The sequence below is a fragment of the Triticum urartu genome, chromosome 4A, assembly GCF_056163025.1.
Source record: "Triticum urartu cultivar PI428250 chromosome 4A, HENAU_Tu73, whole genome shotgun sequence".
Lineage (NCBI taxonomy): Eukaryota > Viridiplantae > Streptophyta > Magnoliopsida > Poales > Poaceae > Triticum > Triticum urartu.
Window position 1 is genome coordinate 12,247,017 of NC_141876.1, and position 12,804 is coordinate 12,259,820.

The window sequence follows — 12,804 nt, forward strand, 5'->3', positions numbered from 1 at the left end:
GAAGACCTCGCTGCGCGTGAGCAGGCACTTGCCGCCATGCTTTGCGATAAGGACGAGGAGGTGGAGCAGAAGCACAAGGACACACTCAGTGCTCTGGATCTGGACCACGCGGACAAGGTGAAGGAGCTGGAGCTGGAGTGGGAGGAGCTGAAGAAGAAGATTTTGGGGCTGACGGAGGAGAGGGAGACGGCCAACCGCACTCTGGCGGATGCGCAGGTCGCGATCTCCGACAAGGCCAAGCTGCTCTCCGAGGCCAACGACTCCATCAACGACCTGAAGCTGAAGCTGGGCGACTTGGAGGGGAAGCTTTTGGAGGCCGGGGCTCGCAAGGAGACCCTGAACAAGGCCATGAAGGACGAGAAGTGGCTGCGGAGTAATGACGCCGCCGAGCACAAGGATTACGCAAAGAGAGTAAACCTCTGGATCAGCCGCCTCGTCGACGTCACCGGGAGGATCATCGCGAAGCTGGCTGGGCATGCCGGATGTCAGGTACTCCCAGGAGCCGAACGTGAGCCCCAATGCTAGGCTGACCCTGTTCTTCGAGGGCGTCCTCGACGCCCTGGAGCAGCTCCGCTCCAATCGAGCAGTTTATCTGGCGAATGAGTCCCGGAGGCTCTGCCGGGGCTCCCTGACCAAGGTGGCGTTCTGGAACCCCAGCGTTGACTTCGCCGACGCGCTGGAGAGCTTGCCGGAGGGTACGGACCTCACGGCACTCGAAGAGCGTATCGAGCCCATCATCAGCTGCGTCGACGGAGTCAAGAGGGTGGAGGGCCAGCACCGGGACTAGGCACCCCGTTTCTCATTGCCACTGCGAGTTCATGACCAAGACAATTTTATCTTAAGTTAGAACCGCAGCAACTATTGATGTAACATAACCCTGCAGTACTTTGAAATGAAGCATGCTATCTTCCTGTTCGATCTTTTCTTGTATGTACACACCCTACGCCTAGTTGGATAGGTTTGCTGGCGCGTAAACCCATGCTAAGGCGCTTTGAAGGACGGATCCTTAGCAGCCAACCGGGGGGCGCTTGCTGCCTGGCAAGCCACCCTGTCGTTCTCTACGCAGCCGCTTGAACTGTTGAGCTGACTTGAAACAGAACGAGGGTGTTGCCAATAGCGGAAGGGTTCCATCGCGTACAGGTTTTCCATACAAGGGGCAAGATTTTTCGAGGAGAATAACCTTATATTAAAAAGGAATTGCTCAAGGTTTTGCGTGACTTAGCTTTTCCGTTGGCGCGCGGATGGCTGTTGCGGCTGCGGACAACATCGCCTCGCCTGGCTGACGGCTCCAGAGCGTGGCTGATCGACGTAGCCTTCTTCTCTCGAGCCATCGCGATGAAGGAGTCGATGAGTTGACTTCAAAACCGGATTCCACAGTTTGCGCCCCCTACCTGGCGCGTCAAAGATGTCGGGGTTCTGGAACGACACCCATGGGATCACAGGGAATCCCTACTACGGTTGACAGGGCGCGGGGCTATGCGAAGAGCGGGTTTAGAAGATCAACGCGGGGGAATTTTATCCAGGTTCGGGCCACAAACGATGCGTAATACCCTAGTCCTGCTTTGGTGTATATTTGGTGTTCTTGTGTTCCTGAACTAGCTGCGGTGCATGCCTAGCCCAGAAAGTCTGAATCCTTCCTTAGCATGCCTCAGGCCTCCTTTTATATGTCAAAGGGGCTGCCACAACGGCACACGGGAGGTGGAAAGTGTCTACAATGTACAAGTCTATCCCTGACATCATGGGACAAAACGCATTTAATGCGCTGCCGACGTGTCCTCTTGCTTTATCAGGGACGACAAGGAAGCTCGTCTCGTCTGTCGCCGCCTCGCCTCGCTTCGACGCACGTCCAAGCTGACGAGGCATGTAGTGCCACGCGAGCTGGCTGGCTGCTGCGCTGGTGTGGTGGTAGGGTCTTCACAAAGATCTACATGCCACCACGCAGGTGCTTGCCTGGTTGGCCTAGAAGCTGCATGCTGCCATGTAGGTGCGTGCCTAGTTGGCAGGTTGGCTGCTGCGTTGGAACGGCCATGGGACAGTGAAACCTTGGTAAGTGCGGGCTTGGTCGTGGCCCCGCAGATTCCCCGGCAAGGGTCTTGCCGGGGTCTGGTGGGCGTCCCTGGCAAGGGTCTAGCCCGGGGGCCTCCGTCTTCTGGTTCTCATCTAGGCTTGTAGCATTTAGTTTCCACAAAGATCTGCATGCCACTATGCAGGCGCTCTCGGGCCTCGGTCTTGACGTTGTCGACAGCGTCATGACCCTCAGGCTCAAGGGTGGCGGACTGGCGGTATTGCTGGTGTTGGGTAAGTTGCCCCGGAAGGCTCTTGCCGAGGCCACGTAGGCCGCCCCGGCAAGGCTCTTGCCGGGGGAAGCCCATCTTGTTACCTTCACTCTTCGCGCCTCTGGTCTCAGCGCTGCTCTGGTAGTCTTGTTCCTTGCTCCTTCTACCCCGCCAAGCGTGGCTGCGGGTGTGGCTACAACTGCCCGTGCACAGGTAGAGGGGTACATAAGGCTCCTACTTTTGTACATCGACATGAGTGGTGGCAATGCTTAAGGAGGAAACCCAAAATCTCTCGACGTTTGGACCGGTCGTGGAGGAGATCAAGGAGTTCTTGAGGACTCGACAGGAGTACAAGGTTACATGGGTTCAGCGCTCGGTAAATGGTGCGGCGCATGGTCTAGCTAGAGAGGGGGTTAGCAATGAAAGTACGGTCTTTTTTCAAAATTTTCCTCCAGACTGTATTCTTCATATTGTAGCGGACAAGGTCCCAAACCTTATTTAAGTAAAATAAAGTTGCAAGTACCCCTAAAAAATGCAGCAATCAATATAGAGCAGTCAGATTGAATCATAACTGGTGAATCTGACCTTTGAAAACCGAGATGTAGGCCCTCCAGTACGACACTTATCTCAGCTTCTAATGCATCTTTGCAATGAAACAAGTGCCTATACACAGAGAAGATAACCATTCCTTCTGAATCTCTCAGGACCATGCATGTCCCTGCTAATCCTGTATCTTGCACAAATGATCCATCGGTGGAGAGAGCAACCCACCCAACCGGTGGTTTGGGCCATGGTAGAATTTCCTTGCTGACGGTAGTTGTTCTGACAGGAAACTCCACCACTGGCATTTTTCCTTTAACAATATCTTCAACCGAGTACTTTTGCGCCTAGCTATAAGAGGATCGATAGCTGCACAAAATCATTTTAGATACTTCCGCAGAAGGAGCTAATGTATCATGTAACACGTCATTTCTTAGACTCCAGATACGCCACAATAACATGATGATCATAGATCTAACTTCTTCTGTCTCCAAAACAAGATATTGAATAGCCACTCATCACCAGAGTGGATGAGTTTGTCTCTGTTTGGAAGCAACCAGACTTGTCTCATCATATCCCACCACTGAACTGAACTTGGGCAAACGATTAATGCATGGAAAGAGTCATTGTTCTGCTCTCCGCATAGACAGCAGTCACCTGAGACAGCGATGTGCCGCCGCAACATGCATGCATTCGTTGGTAAGGCACTAACAATCACACGCCATGCGAAGGAGCGCATCTTGGGGGGAACCTTGGCCTGCCACACAAAATTCCAGAGCTAGCGATCGCCGTTGGGCCGCGCGCTGCATGCACCAGGAGCATACTGCAGTACATGATCCTGCATGGCCAGATGATAGGCTGTCTTCACTGAAAACTGCCCAGTTGCCGAGAAACCAAGCTAGGAAGTCACTCTGCTGACTTGGTGATGTTCGTATACTTCTGATTATCTGTACCTCTGCTGGCACAAAGAATCTGTTAAGCAACTCGACATTCCAAACACCGTTATTTAGGAAATCCGGGACTTTGTTCAGTCTGCATCTCCCTTTTGACGAAATTGGTCTTAGAGAAGGACCTCTTGGGATCCATGGGTCCCTCCATGTTCTGATCTTTCTCCTGTTTCCCACATGCCATACCATTCCACGTTTAACTAGTTCTAGACCATGCTCAATACCATGCCATATAGCAGACGTGTTTCTTGTAAATACAGTATCCACCAAGTTACCTGTAGGGTAATATTTAGCACTGAGCAACCTTGCAACCAAAATTTCTAGATGTGAGATCAATCTCCAAGCTTGCTTGGCGAGAAGAGCTTGGTTAAAAGCACGCATGTCCCTGAATCCCATGCCACCGATCGACTTTGGTAGGACCAATTTATCCCATGCTAGCCATGCCATTTTTTCTTGCCTTCCTCCACTCCCCACCAGTATTGTCTAATTAGCTTAGATAGGTCATCGCACACTAACAAAGGTAATTTGAAAACACCTATAACATAAGTAGGAATAGCCTGCGCTACTGCCTTTATCAATATTTCCTTGCTGGCCATGGACATATACCTCTTGCTCCAGTCCACTAACCTCTTTGCTAATTTTGCTAGTAGAGGTTGTAACAAACCTTTATGTATCCTTCCCTCTGGGACCGGTAGTCCTAGATATTTTGGCTCAAATACTTCCTGAGTAATTTCCAAAATGTGTTTGATTTCCTCGAACACAAACCTTTGACAATTGTCAGCAAACAAGATGGAGCACTTGGTCGCGTTGATGAGTTGTCCCGTCGCCGCTGCATACATGTTCAACACCTCTTTGACAATTACCGCTTGGTCGGGTCTTGCCCGAAAAAATAGGAGAGTATCATCTACGAATAGAAGGTGAGAGATAGCCGGAGACCTTCTGCATATTTTCATAGCTTCCAACCCATCCTCTCTTATAGCATTATGAAATAGAGCAGATAAAGCATCAACCACAAATAAAAAGAGAAAAGGGGATAAAGGATCACCCTGCCGAAGGCCTCACGAGGGCGAAAATTGATCCAATAGCTTCCCATTAAACTTGATGAAGTACTTGACTGATTTGACACACACCATTACACGGTTCACCCAATTCACCGAGAATCCCCACTTAAGAAGGCTATTTTCCAAGAAATCCCAGTCCGCCTGGTCATATGCCTTTGAGAGATCCAACTTGTAAGCCCAATAAGATTGCTCCAACGACGAGGTTTGAATATGATGGATACACTCAAAGGCTATAAGAGTATTATTGGTAATAAGCCTTCCCGGTATGAACGCACTCTGATTTTCCGATATGAGCTCCGCCAACAAGGGGCGAAGACGGTTGACCATACATTTGGACACCACTTTATAAATGACATTACATAGACTAATTGGTCTGAAATCCTTCAAGTCCGTCGGTGACGCAACCTTAGGGATTAAAACAATTGTAGTCTCATTAACTCCCGGTGGCATGGATCCTGTGGCAAAGAAATCCAGTACCGCCATGGTGATCTCCTCCTTCAAAACTTGCCATTTTCGCTGAAAGAACCTAGCCGGGAAGCCATCCGGACCAGGTGCTTTGATTGGTCCAATCTGAAATAACGCATCAGCCACTTCCTTTTCCGTGTAAACTGCATCAAGAGCATCATTCATTTGTTGCGTTACCTTGGACTGTATACACCCTAACAAGGACTCTGAGCTCAATGTTGGGAAGGATGTCATTTTACAAAACGATTTTTATGGAAGTTTTAGTTACAGTGGGGTGACAACTTCTTCATACTATCATGATAATTTCTCGTAGATAAGACATTTTTTTAAAAATAATGTCATCGTTTGATCCCGATAAAACAGCTACGGGGGCGTTCATTGGGAGCTTCTTCCCAGAGAACGTTCGCCAGCTAACTTTACCGAAACATTGATCTTGTGTGTATAGATCGGTTGGCAGGGAGGCACTCCTCTTTATTGGTTATAACAGATTAAAGACATCTTCATTTAAAAAGGAATTTTAAAAAAATGCCATCGTTTGATCTTGATCAAACGGCTGCAATGGTGTTCACCGGGAGTTTCTTCCCAACGAACGTTCGTTAGTTAGCATAACCAAAACATTAACATTGTGTATATAGATCGTTTGGCAAGGAGGCACTCCTCTTTATTGGTTGTGACAGATTGAAGCCATCTTTATTTGAAAAGGAATTAAAAAAAATGTTCATCGTTTGATCTCGATCAAACGGCTGCAGTGGCGTTCACTGGGAGTTTCTTCCTAGCAAACGATCGCTAGTTAGCATTACAAAACATTAACATTGTGTATAGATCAATTGGCAGGGAGGCACTTCTCTTTATTGGTTGTGACATGTTAAAGCCATCTTTATTTCAAAAGGAATTCTGTTTGGGGGGGGGAGGGATTTCATTTCGAAGAGGTCTCTTATCCTTGCAGGATTTTACACAATAGCAACATTTGACTCAAAGGAATAAGGTAAGCTAGTCCAACTATTTGGGTTGTTCTGAAACTGGTATGAAATCAATTGAATTCCACATGAATCAAAGCACCAACATCCAACCTCTTTTGTCAAACACTGAAGAAATCAAGCAAATTCATGTTCTTTTCTTCTAATATTTTACTTTTCTATGTATATTATAAAAATATGAGCAAAAATTAAAGATCAGCTCGGAAAAGAAATTGGATGTTTCATTCCACGAGTATCCTGCAAAAAATGTTTCCTTTACCACTAGCGCCTTCAATCCAACAAGGGTTTCCTTGCCTCCCGCCAATGGTGGCACAGATGTACCTCATCTTATGTGGCCTTAGGTCCATGGAGGCACGGTGGATCTCGACCCTTGCCGACGGGAGGACCTCTGCTTCATTTTTAGGTGTTTTTAAGAGTTTGTATAAGGTATGTGTCCTGCTTAGAAATTCAAGGCGGCGGCTCCCATAATGGAATAATGTTATCCTCGCCTAATGTCTGTCGCGGCGGTGCATCTAACGTCATCGGAGGGCGTGTGGAGGCGTGTCTCCGGTGGATCTCGCAGGATTCGGTTGATGTTTATCTTCGGTGGATCTGGTTAGATCCGCTCTTCTTTCATCCGCGTATGTGTGTCTGTTGGGGATCGTAGCAGAAATTTAAAATTTTCTACGCATCACCAAGATCAATCTATGGAGTAATCTAGCAACGAGGGGAAGGAGAGTGCATCTACATACCCTTGTAGATCGCTAAGCGGAAGCGTTGCGAGAACGTGGATGAAGGAGTCGTACTCGAAGCGATTCAGATCACGGTTGATTCCGATCTAAGCGCCGAACCACGGCGCCTCCGCGTTCAACACACGTGCAGTCCGGTGACGTCTCCTACGCCTTGATCCAGCAAGGGGAGAAGGAGAGGTTCGGGAAGACTCCGTCCAGCAGCAGCACGACGGCATGGTGGTGGTGGAGGAGCGCGGAACTCCAGCAGGGCTTCGCCAAGCACTACGAGAGACGAGGAGGGAGAGGGGTAGGGCTGCGCCAACAGGGGAAGAACTTCGTGTGTTGGGCTGCCCCTTTGCCTCCACTATATATAGGGGGAGAGGGAGGGCTGCGCCCCCACCTAGGGTTCCCACCCCAAGGGGTGCAGCAGCCCTAGATCCCATCTAGGGTGGCGGCCACAAGGGGGAGAGGGGGAGGCGCACCTGGGGTGGGCCTTAGGGCCCATCTGCCCTAGGGTTTGCCCCCCTCCCCTCTTGGAGGCTCCTTGGGCCTTGGTGGGAGGCGCCCCAGCCCACCTAGGGGCTGGTCCCTTCCCACTATTGGCCCATGTATGCCTCCGGGGCTGGTGGCCCCACCTGGTGGACCCCCGGACCCCTCCGATGGTCCCGGTACACTACCGGTGATGCCCGAAACACTTCCGGTGGCCAAAACCATAACTTCTCGTGACGTCCGGGATCTCATCTGGGACTTCGAACAACATTCGGTAACCACGTACATACTTTCCCTATAACCCTAGCGTCATCGAACCTTAAGTGTGTAGACCCTACGGGTTCGGGAGTCATGCAGACATGGCCGAGACAACTCTCCGGTCAATAACCAACAGCGGGATCTGGATACCCATGTTGGCTCCTACATGTTCCACGATGATCTCATCGGATGAACCACAATGTCAAGGATTCAATCAATCCCGTATACAATTCCCTTTGTCTAGTGGTACGATACTTGCCCGAGATTCGATCGTCGGTATCCCGATACCTTGTTCAATCTCGTTACCGGCAAGTCTCTTTACTCGTTCCGTAACACATCATCCCGTGATCAACTCCTTGGTCACATTGTGCACATTATGATGATGTCCTACCGAGTGGGCCCACAGATACCTCATGGTACACCATAGTTACGTTATGACGTTTGGTACACCCAAAGCATTTCTACGGTATCCGGGAGTTGCACAATCTCATGGTCTAAGGAAATGATACTTGACATTAGAAAAGCTTTAGCATACGAACTACACGATCTTTGTGCTAGGCTTAGGATTGGGTCTTGTCCATCACATCATTCTCCTAATGATGTGATCTCGTTATCAATGACATCCAATGTCCATGGTCAGGAAACCGTAACCATCTATTGATCAACGAGCTAGTCAACTAGAGGCTTACTAGGGACATGGTGTTGTCTATGTATCCACACATGTATCTGAGTTTCCTATCAATACAATTCTAGCATGGATAATAAACGATTATCATGAACAATGAAATATAATAATAATAACTAATTTATTATTGCCTCTAGGGCATATTTCCAACAGTGTCTACAGGTTGGATCCTTCTAAACTAAACATCTCTTCATCGATGACGTTTTTTTTACTGTTTCATGCCATATTTATGTTATTTTGGCATAATTTTTTATTATTTTTTGGACTAACCTATTAACTCACTGCCCAGTGGCACTTGTTGTTTTCTGCATGTCTATATTTATAGACTTCTAGGAAAATAAATTTTGTGGACCTCCAAAAGTCCCGAGAAAATTCCAGAAATTATTTTGCATGGGTAAGCTTCCGAGAGTCACCGGTCTAGGCTAGGGGGTGGCCCACAACCCTCATGTGCCCCACCACACGGCCGTGGCAACAGTGTCCTGGACTGGGGGGTGGTAACCATGTCGGCCTGTCAGTCATGGGCCGGGCCGAGGACCCCCACGCAACCGAAGAATGGGTATGGTCATGTTTGCCATGACCCACTGTGTACTCAAGATGGGATCCTTCAAAGAATTGGCACACACTTTAAGACATATCCAAATCATCGGAAAGGGCCACCTTCTTCACCCCATCATAAATGCAATTAACTGCCTTCCATATAGTCTTGTGCATGAATTTAGGTAACCAATTTTTTCCAGCCAAGTAAATTTTCTATAAATTCAAATCTTTGGATCTAAGTCGTGTTCCTATCTTCGCCCCACTTCCCTTGTTAGATCTCTAAACCCTAAACTAGCCATCCACCTATTTCTCAAACGCGTCACCAAGTGGCACTCGCTATCTATCCTTCTTGCCCTAAACTTTCTTCCACAAATAAAATCACATATTTTTTGGATGTCTTCAGAACCCATTCCGAGGCCCCTGAATATTTTCCATATACATATCCGGACTTTCCAAAATCATGTTATACCTTTTTGACAATTGAGCAATATTTTTAGAAATTCAAATCCATCTTTGGGCTGTTGGTTCTGAATTGGGTTCCTATCTTCATCCAGCTTTCCTTGTTAGATATCTAAACCCTAACACTAGCCATCCATGCATTTCTCAAACGTGCTGTCGGGTGTAGCCATCCACCTATTTCTCAAACGCACCGCCAAGTGGCACTAGCCCTCTATCCTTATTGCCCCCATTTCTGGACCGTGCATCATAGTCGTAGATGTCATTTCCTTGTCTCCACACATCTAATTATGCTATCTCTACCATCTCCCACCGCTCACCTAATTCGCTGCAAACCCCCTTGAACGCAACCCATATATGTTATTCACATTATAATATATGAAGTTAATTTCATTTTACTGGTGATAGCCTATAGCTTAAGCCTAGATCTAAATCGTGTTCCTATCTTCACTCCGCTTCCCTTGTTACATCTCTAAACCCTAACTAGCCATCCACCTATTTCTCAAATGCGTCGCCAAGTGGCACTCACCATCTATCTTTCTTGCCCTAATTTTTGGCTCCTCCGCCATAGTTGTAAATGTCATTTCCTTGTCTCTCATGCCTCCAAGAGTCTGCTTAAGCTATCTCCACCATATCCAACTGCTCACCTAAGTCGTCGCAAACCCCTTGGATGCAACACATATATGTTATCCAGATTCTAATCTACTGGAGACAGTTTAGCTTAAACCTGAGCCTGGTTCATATTTGTAGACCTTTAAACCTTAAACCTACCCAGCCTATCGCCACATGCGCCGCTAGGAAACGAACACCCCCCCCCCCCCTTCATGAATGCAATTAAATGGCCTTCCGTATAGTCGTTTGCGTGAATTTACACAACAAACCTTTTGCCAGCCAAGCAAATTTCCTATAAATTCAAATCTCTTTGGACCGTTGGATTTGAATCGGGCTCTATCTTCACCCTTGCTTCCCAGTTGTCTAGATCTTTAAACCCTAACACTAGCCAATCCATCAATTTCTCAAATGCGCCGCCGAGCGTAGCCATCCACCCATTTCTCAAACGCGTTGCCAAGCGGCGCTCGCCCTCGTTTCTCGCTCCTCCACCATAGTCGCAGCCTCGTAGATGTCATCTCCTTGTCGCTAATGTCTCCACATGTCTGATTACGCCATCTCCCACCGCTCACCTAAGTCGCCGCAAACCCCCCTTGGTCGCAGCGCATATATCTTGTTCAAATTCTAATCTATGCGTTTAATTTCAAGCATTGATATGCAATACTAGGGACTGTGTTTTTCTTCTTGTTGAACAACTGATCCAACAGTTTGAGCAAAAAGCTAACTGAACAAAAGAAGGGGAACAGAAAAAAAGGATGAAGAAAATAAAGCTAAGAAAAGTCGACCCTACTCTAAAACTATTCCTCCCGCATCACGAAAAGTTGACGCAGACGCTGCCGTTCTTGGCGCATCCGCACGACGGGCACGCCTGCGCCGAGGCCGCGCACGGCGCGCACACGGAGAGGTGCCGGCACGGCAGCAGCAGCACCGCGGCCGCGCCGTCGCCGCACCCCTTGCACCTTCCGACTCCTCCTGTCGGGGCCGGCGTGCCCACCTCGGCCTCCTCCTCCGCGCAGATGGGCACCTGGTTCTCCCCCCAGCAGCACGACTCGGCGTCGTCCTGACCGTCGCCGTCGCCGCCGCCGCCGCCGCCGCGGACCGCCTGCGCGTCGAGCACCCGCTGCAGGTCGGCGCGGAGCACGTTGGCGGCGGTGTCGTGGGACTGCGCGACGTCGCGCCACATCTGAGCCTCCATGTAGAGGCTCCTGAGGCGCTCCTCCAGCGCCCAGTTCATGCCCCGGACCCGCTCGACCTCGTCGTCCTTGGCCTTGAGCCGCTTCGCCGCCCTGGCCTCCACGGTGGAGACGATGAGCCGCAGGTGGCTCCGCCTCTGCTCCGCCAGAGCAGCCCACATCTTTCTCGCCTGCATCATGCATCCACCACGGTTAACAACAAATCAAAACAAAGGCAAGAGAAAAGCCCGATCAAACGCGGCGATTAGTTTGGTGACGGCCGGGACTTACATGTCTGTGCAGGATGTGGTCGACGGCGACGGCCTGCTGTTGCGCGTGGGCCGCAAGAACTTCGCCGAGCACCGACGAGGACCCCTCGTCGACGCGCCTCCGCTTGTTGCCGGAGGTCATTTCCTGGGCGCCGTCGCCCTTCCTCGCCAGATCAACCGCGGCCAGCGCCAACAGCTCCGAGTACTGGTCCGCGGCCGACATCGTCGGCGGCGGCGTGAAGAGGTCCGCGTACGGCTGGCCCGTCACCGCGGCGCCGTAGCAAGGCCCGCTCGCAGGCATGGCAGCCGCGGAGGCGCCCGGCCGGTTGGCGAGCTGGTGGTGGCCGCCGCCGGTGGCGAGCAGCATGTGGCGCAGGCGCTGCAGGTCCACGGCCATGGCGGTCGACGGGGCGCGCGCGCGGTCTGCTCCTGGCACTGGCAGGCCGCGTACGTGGGCGCGCGCCTATAAATACACACAGGCAGCCAAGGCGACGCCGATGGGTTAGTGAGATGTGGGAGGAGCAGTGGGAGGTGAGGTCATGGACGGATCGGCGATGGATGGACGGGCAGCGCGGGGTGGCGAGGAAAGAAACAAGGAGGTCCGTCCCGTCCTGGGATGGCAGGCAGCCGAGTATTTATGGTGCGTGACCGGGCGGGGTGGGTTTTGGTTGGCGTCCACGTTTGATGGCCGGAGTGAGATGAGAGGAGAGAGGAGAAAGCAACTGACGATGAGATTTCGACCCCCGATTATCCTTCTCGTTTTCAGGGGCGATTTCCTTTTATTTATGCCTTCCGTTTCAATCAACCTCTCCCCCTTTAATAATTTATTTACTCTAATTTGGAGTGCTCCCCTCCTAGCTATCACTAGAAACCAAGAATATACATATTCTTCGCGTGTTACCATATAGTACACAAGAGTCTGCAACCAACACATGCATATATTCGAAAATATATGTATATATATGGGGTCGAGTCCATGGCATGATTTTGCCAAAGGAGACCAGATCATCGTCGTCGTCGTTTAAGTTAGCATGTTCTGGCGCCAAATCAGCAGGCATCGTTGAGGCTGCTTTGATCGATCTGCCGCACGAATCTTGGGGTGTAAGGAAACCCACAACCGAACAAAACAAATTACCACGCGCTTCCCTCCCTCCGGTCTCCCTCTGGACTTGGTAAAGCGCCGTGGTTAGCGGAGGGCGATTCGGAGAAGAAGAAGAAGAAGGAAACTGCATGCATGCGTTTGGCGCGTACGTCCAAGCACTGCATCTGCATGGAACGCATGCACGTACTTTAATGTGCTGAGATAAATATTACGTAGGCGTTTTTTTGGCTGGCTAGCTGTAGACAGTTTTC

General features: G+C 50.1%; 1 protein-coding gene across 1 annotated transcript; it reads right to left on the bottom strand.

Moving 5' to 3' along the window:
* Positions 1-10,666: 10,666 nt before the first annotated feature.
* LOC125550233 (putative BOI-related E3 ubiquitin-protein ligase 3) lies at positions 10,667-12,081 on the bottom strand. The gene is made up of 2 exons (XM_048713179.2): positions 11,474-12,081; positions 10,667-11,373 (listed from the first exon to the last, which is right to left on the bottom strand). Exons 1-2 carry the CDS (start codon positions 11,846-11,848, stop codon positions 10,822-10,824), a joined length of 927 nt encoding a protein of 308 aa, XP_048569136.1. The 5' UTR covers positions 11,849-12,081; the 3' UTR covers positions 10,667-10,821.
* Between the last annotated feature and the right edge of the window lie 723 nt (positions 12,082-12,804).

What these genes read in the sequence shown, in the direction of transcription:
- LOC125550233 (XM_048713179.2), bottom strand. Translation starts at nt 11,848, where the DNA reads ATGGCCGTGGACCTGCAGCGCCTGCGCCACATGCTGCTCGCCACCGGC. An exon ending in ACCACATCCTGCACAGACAT is followed by an intron (nt 11,374 to 11,473) that starts GTAAGTCCCGGC and finishes TGCATGATGCAG; the next exon opens with GCGAGAAAGATGTGGGCTGC.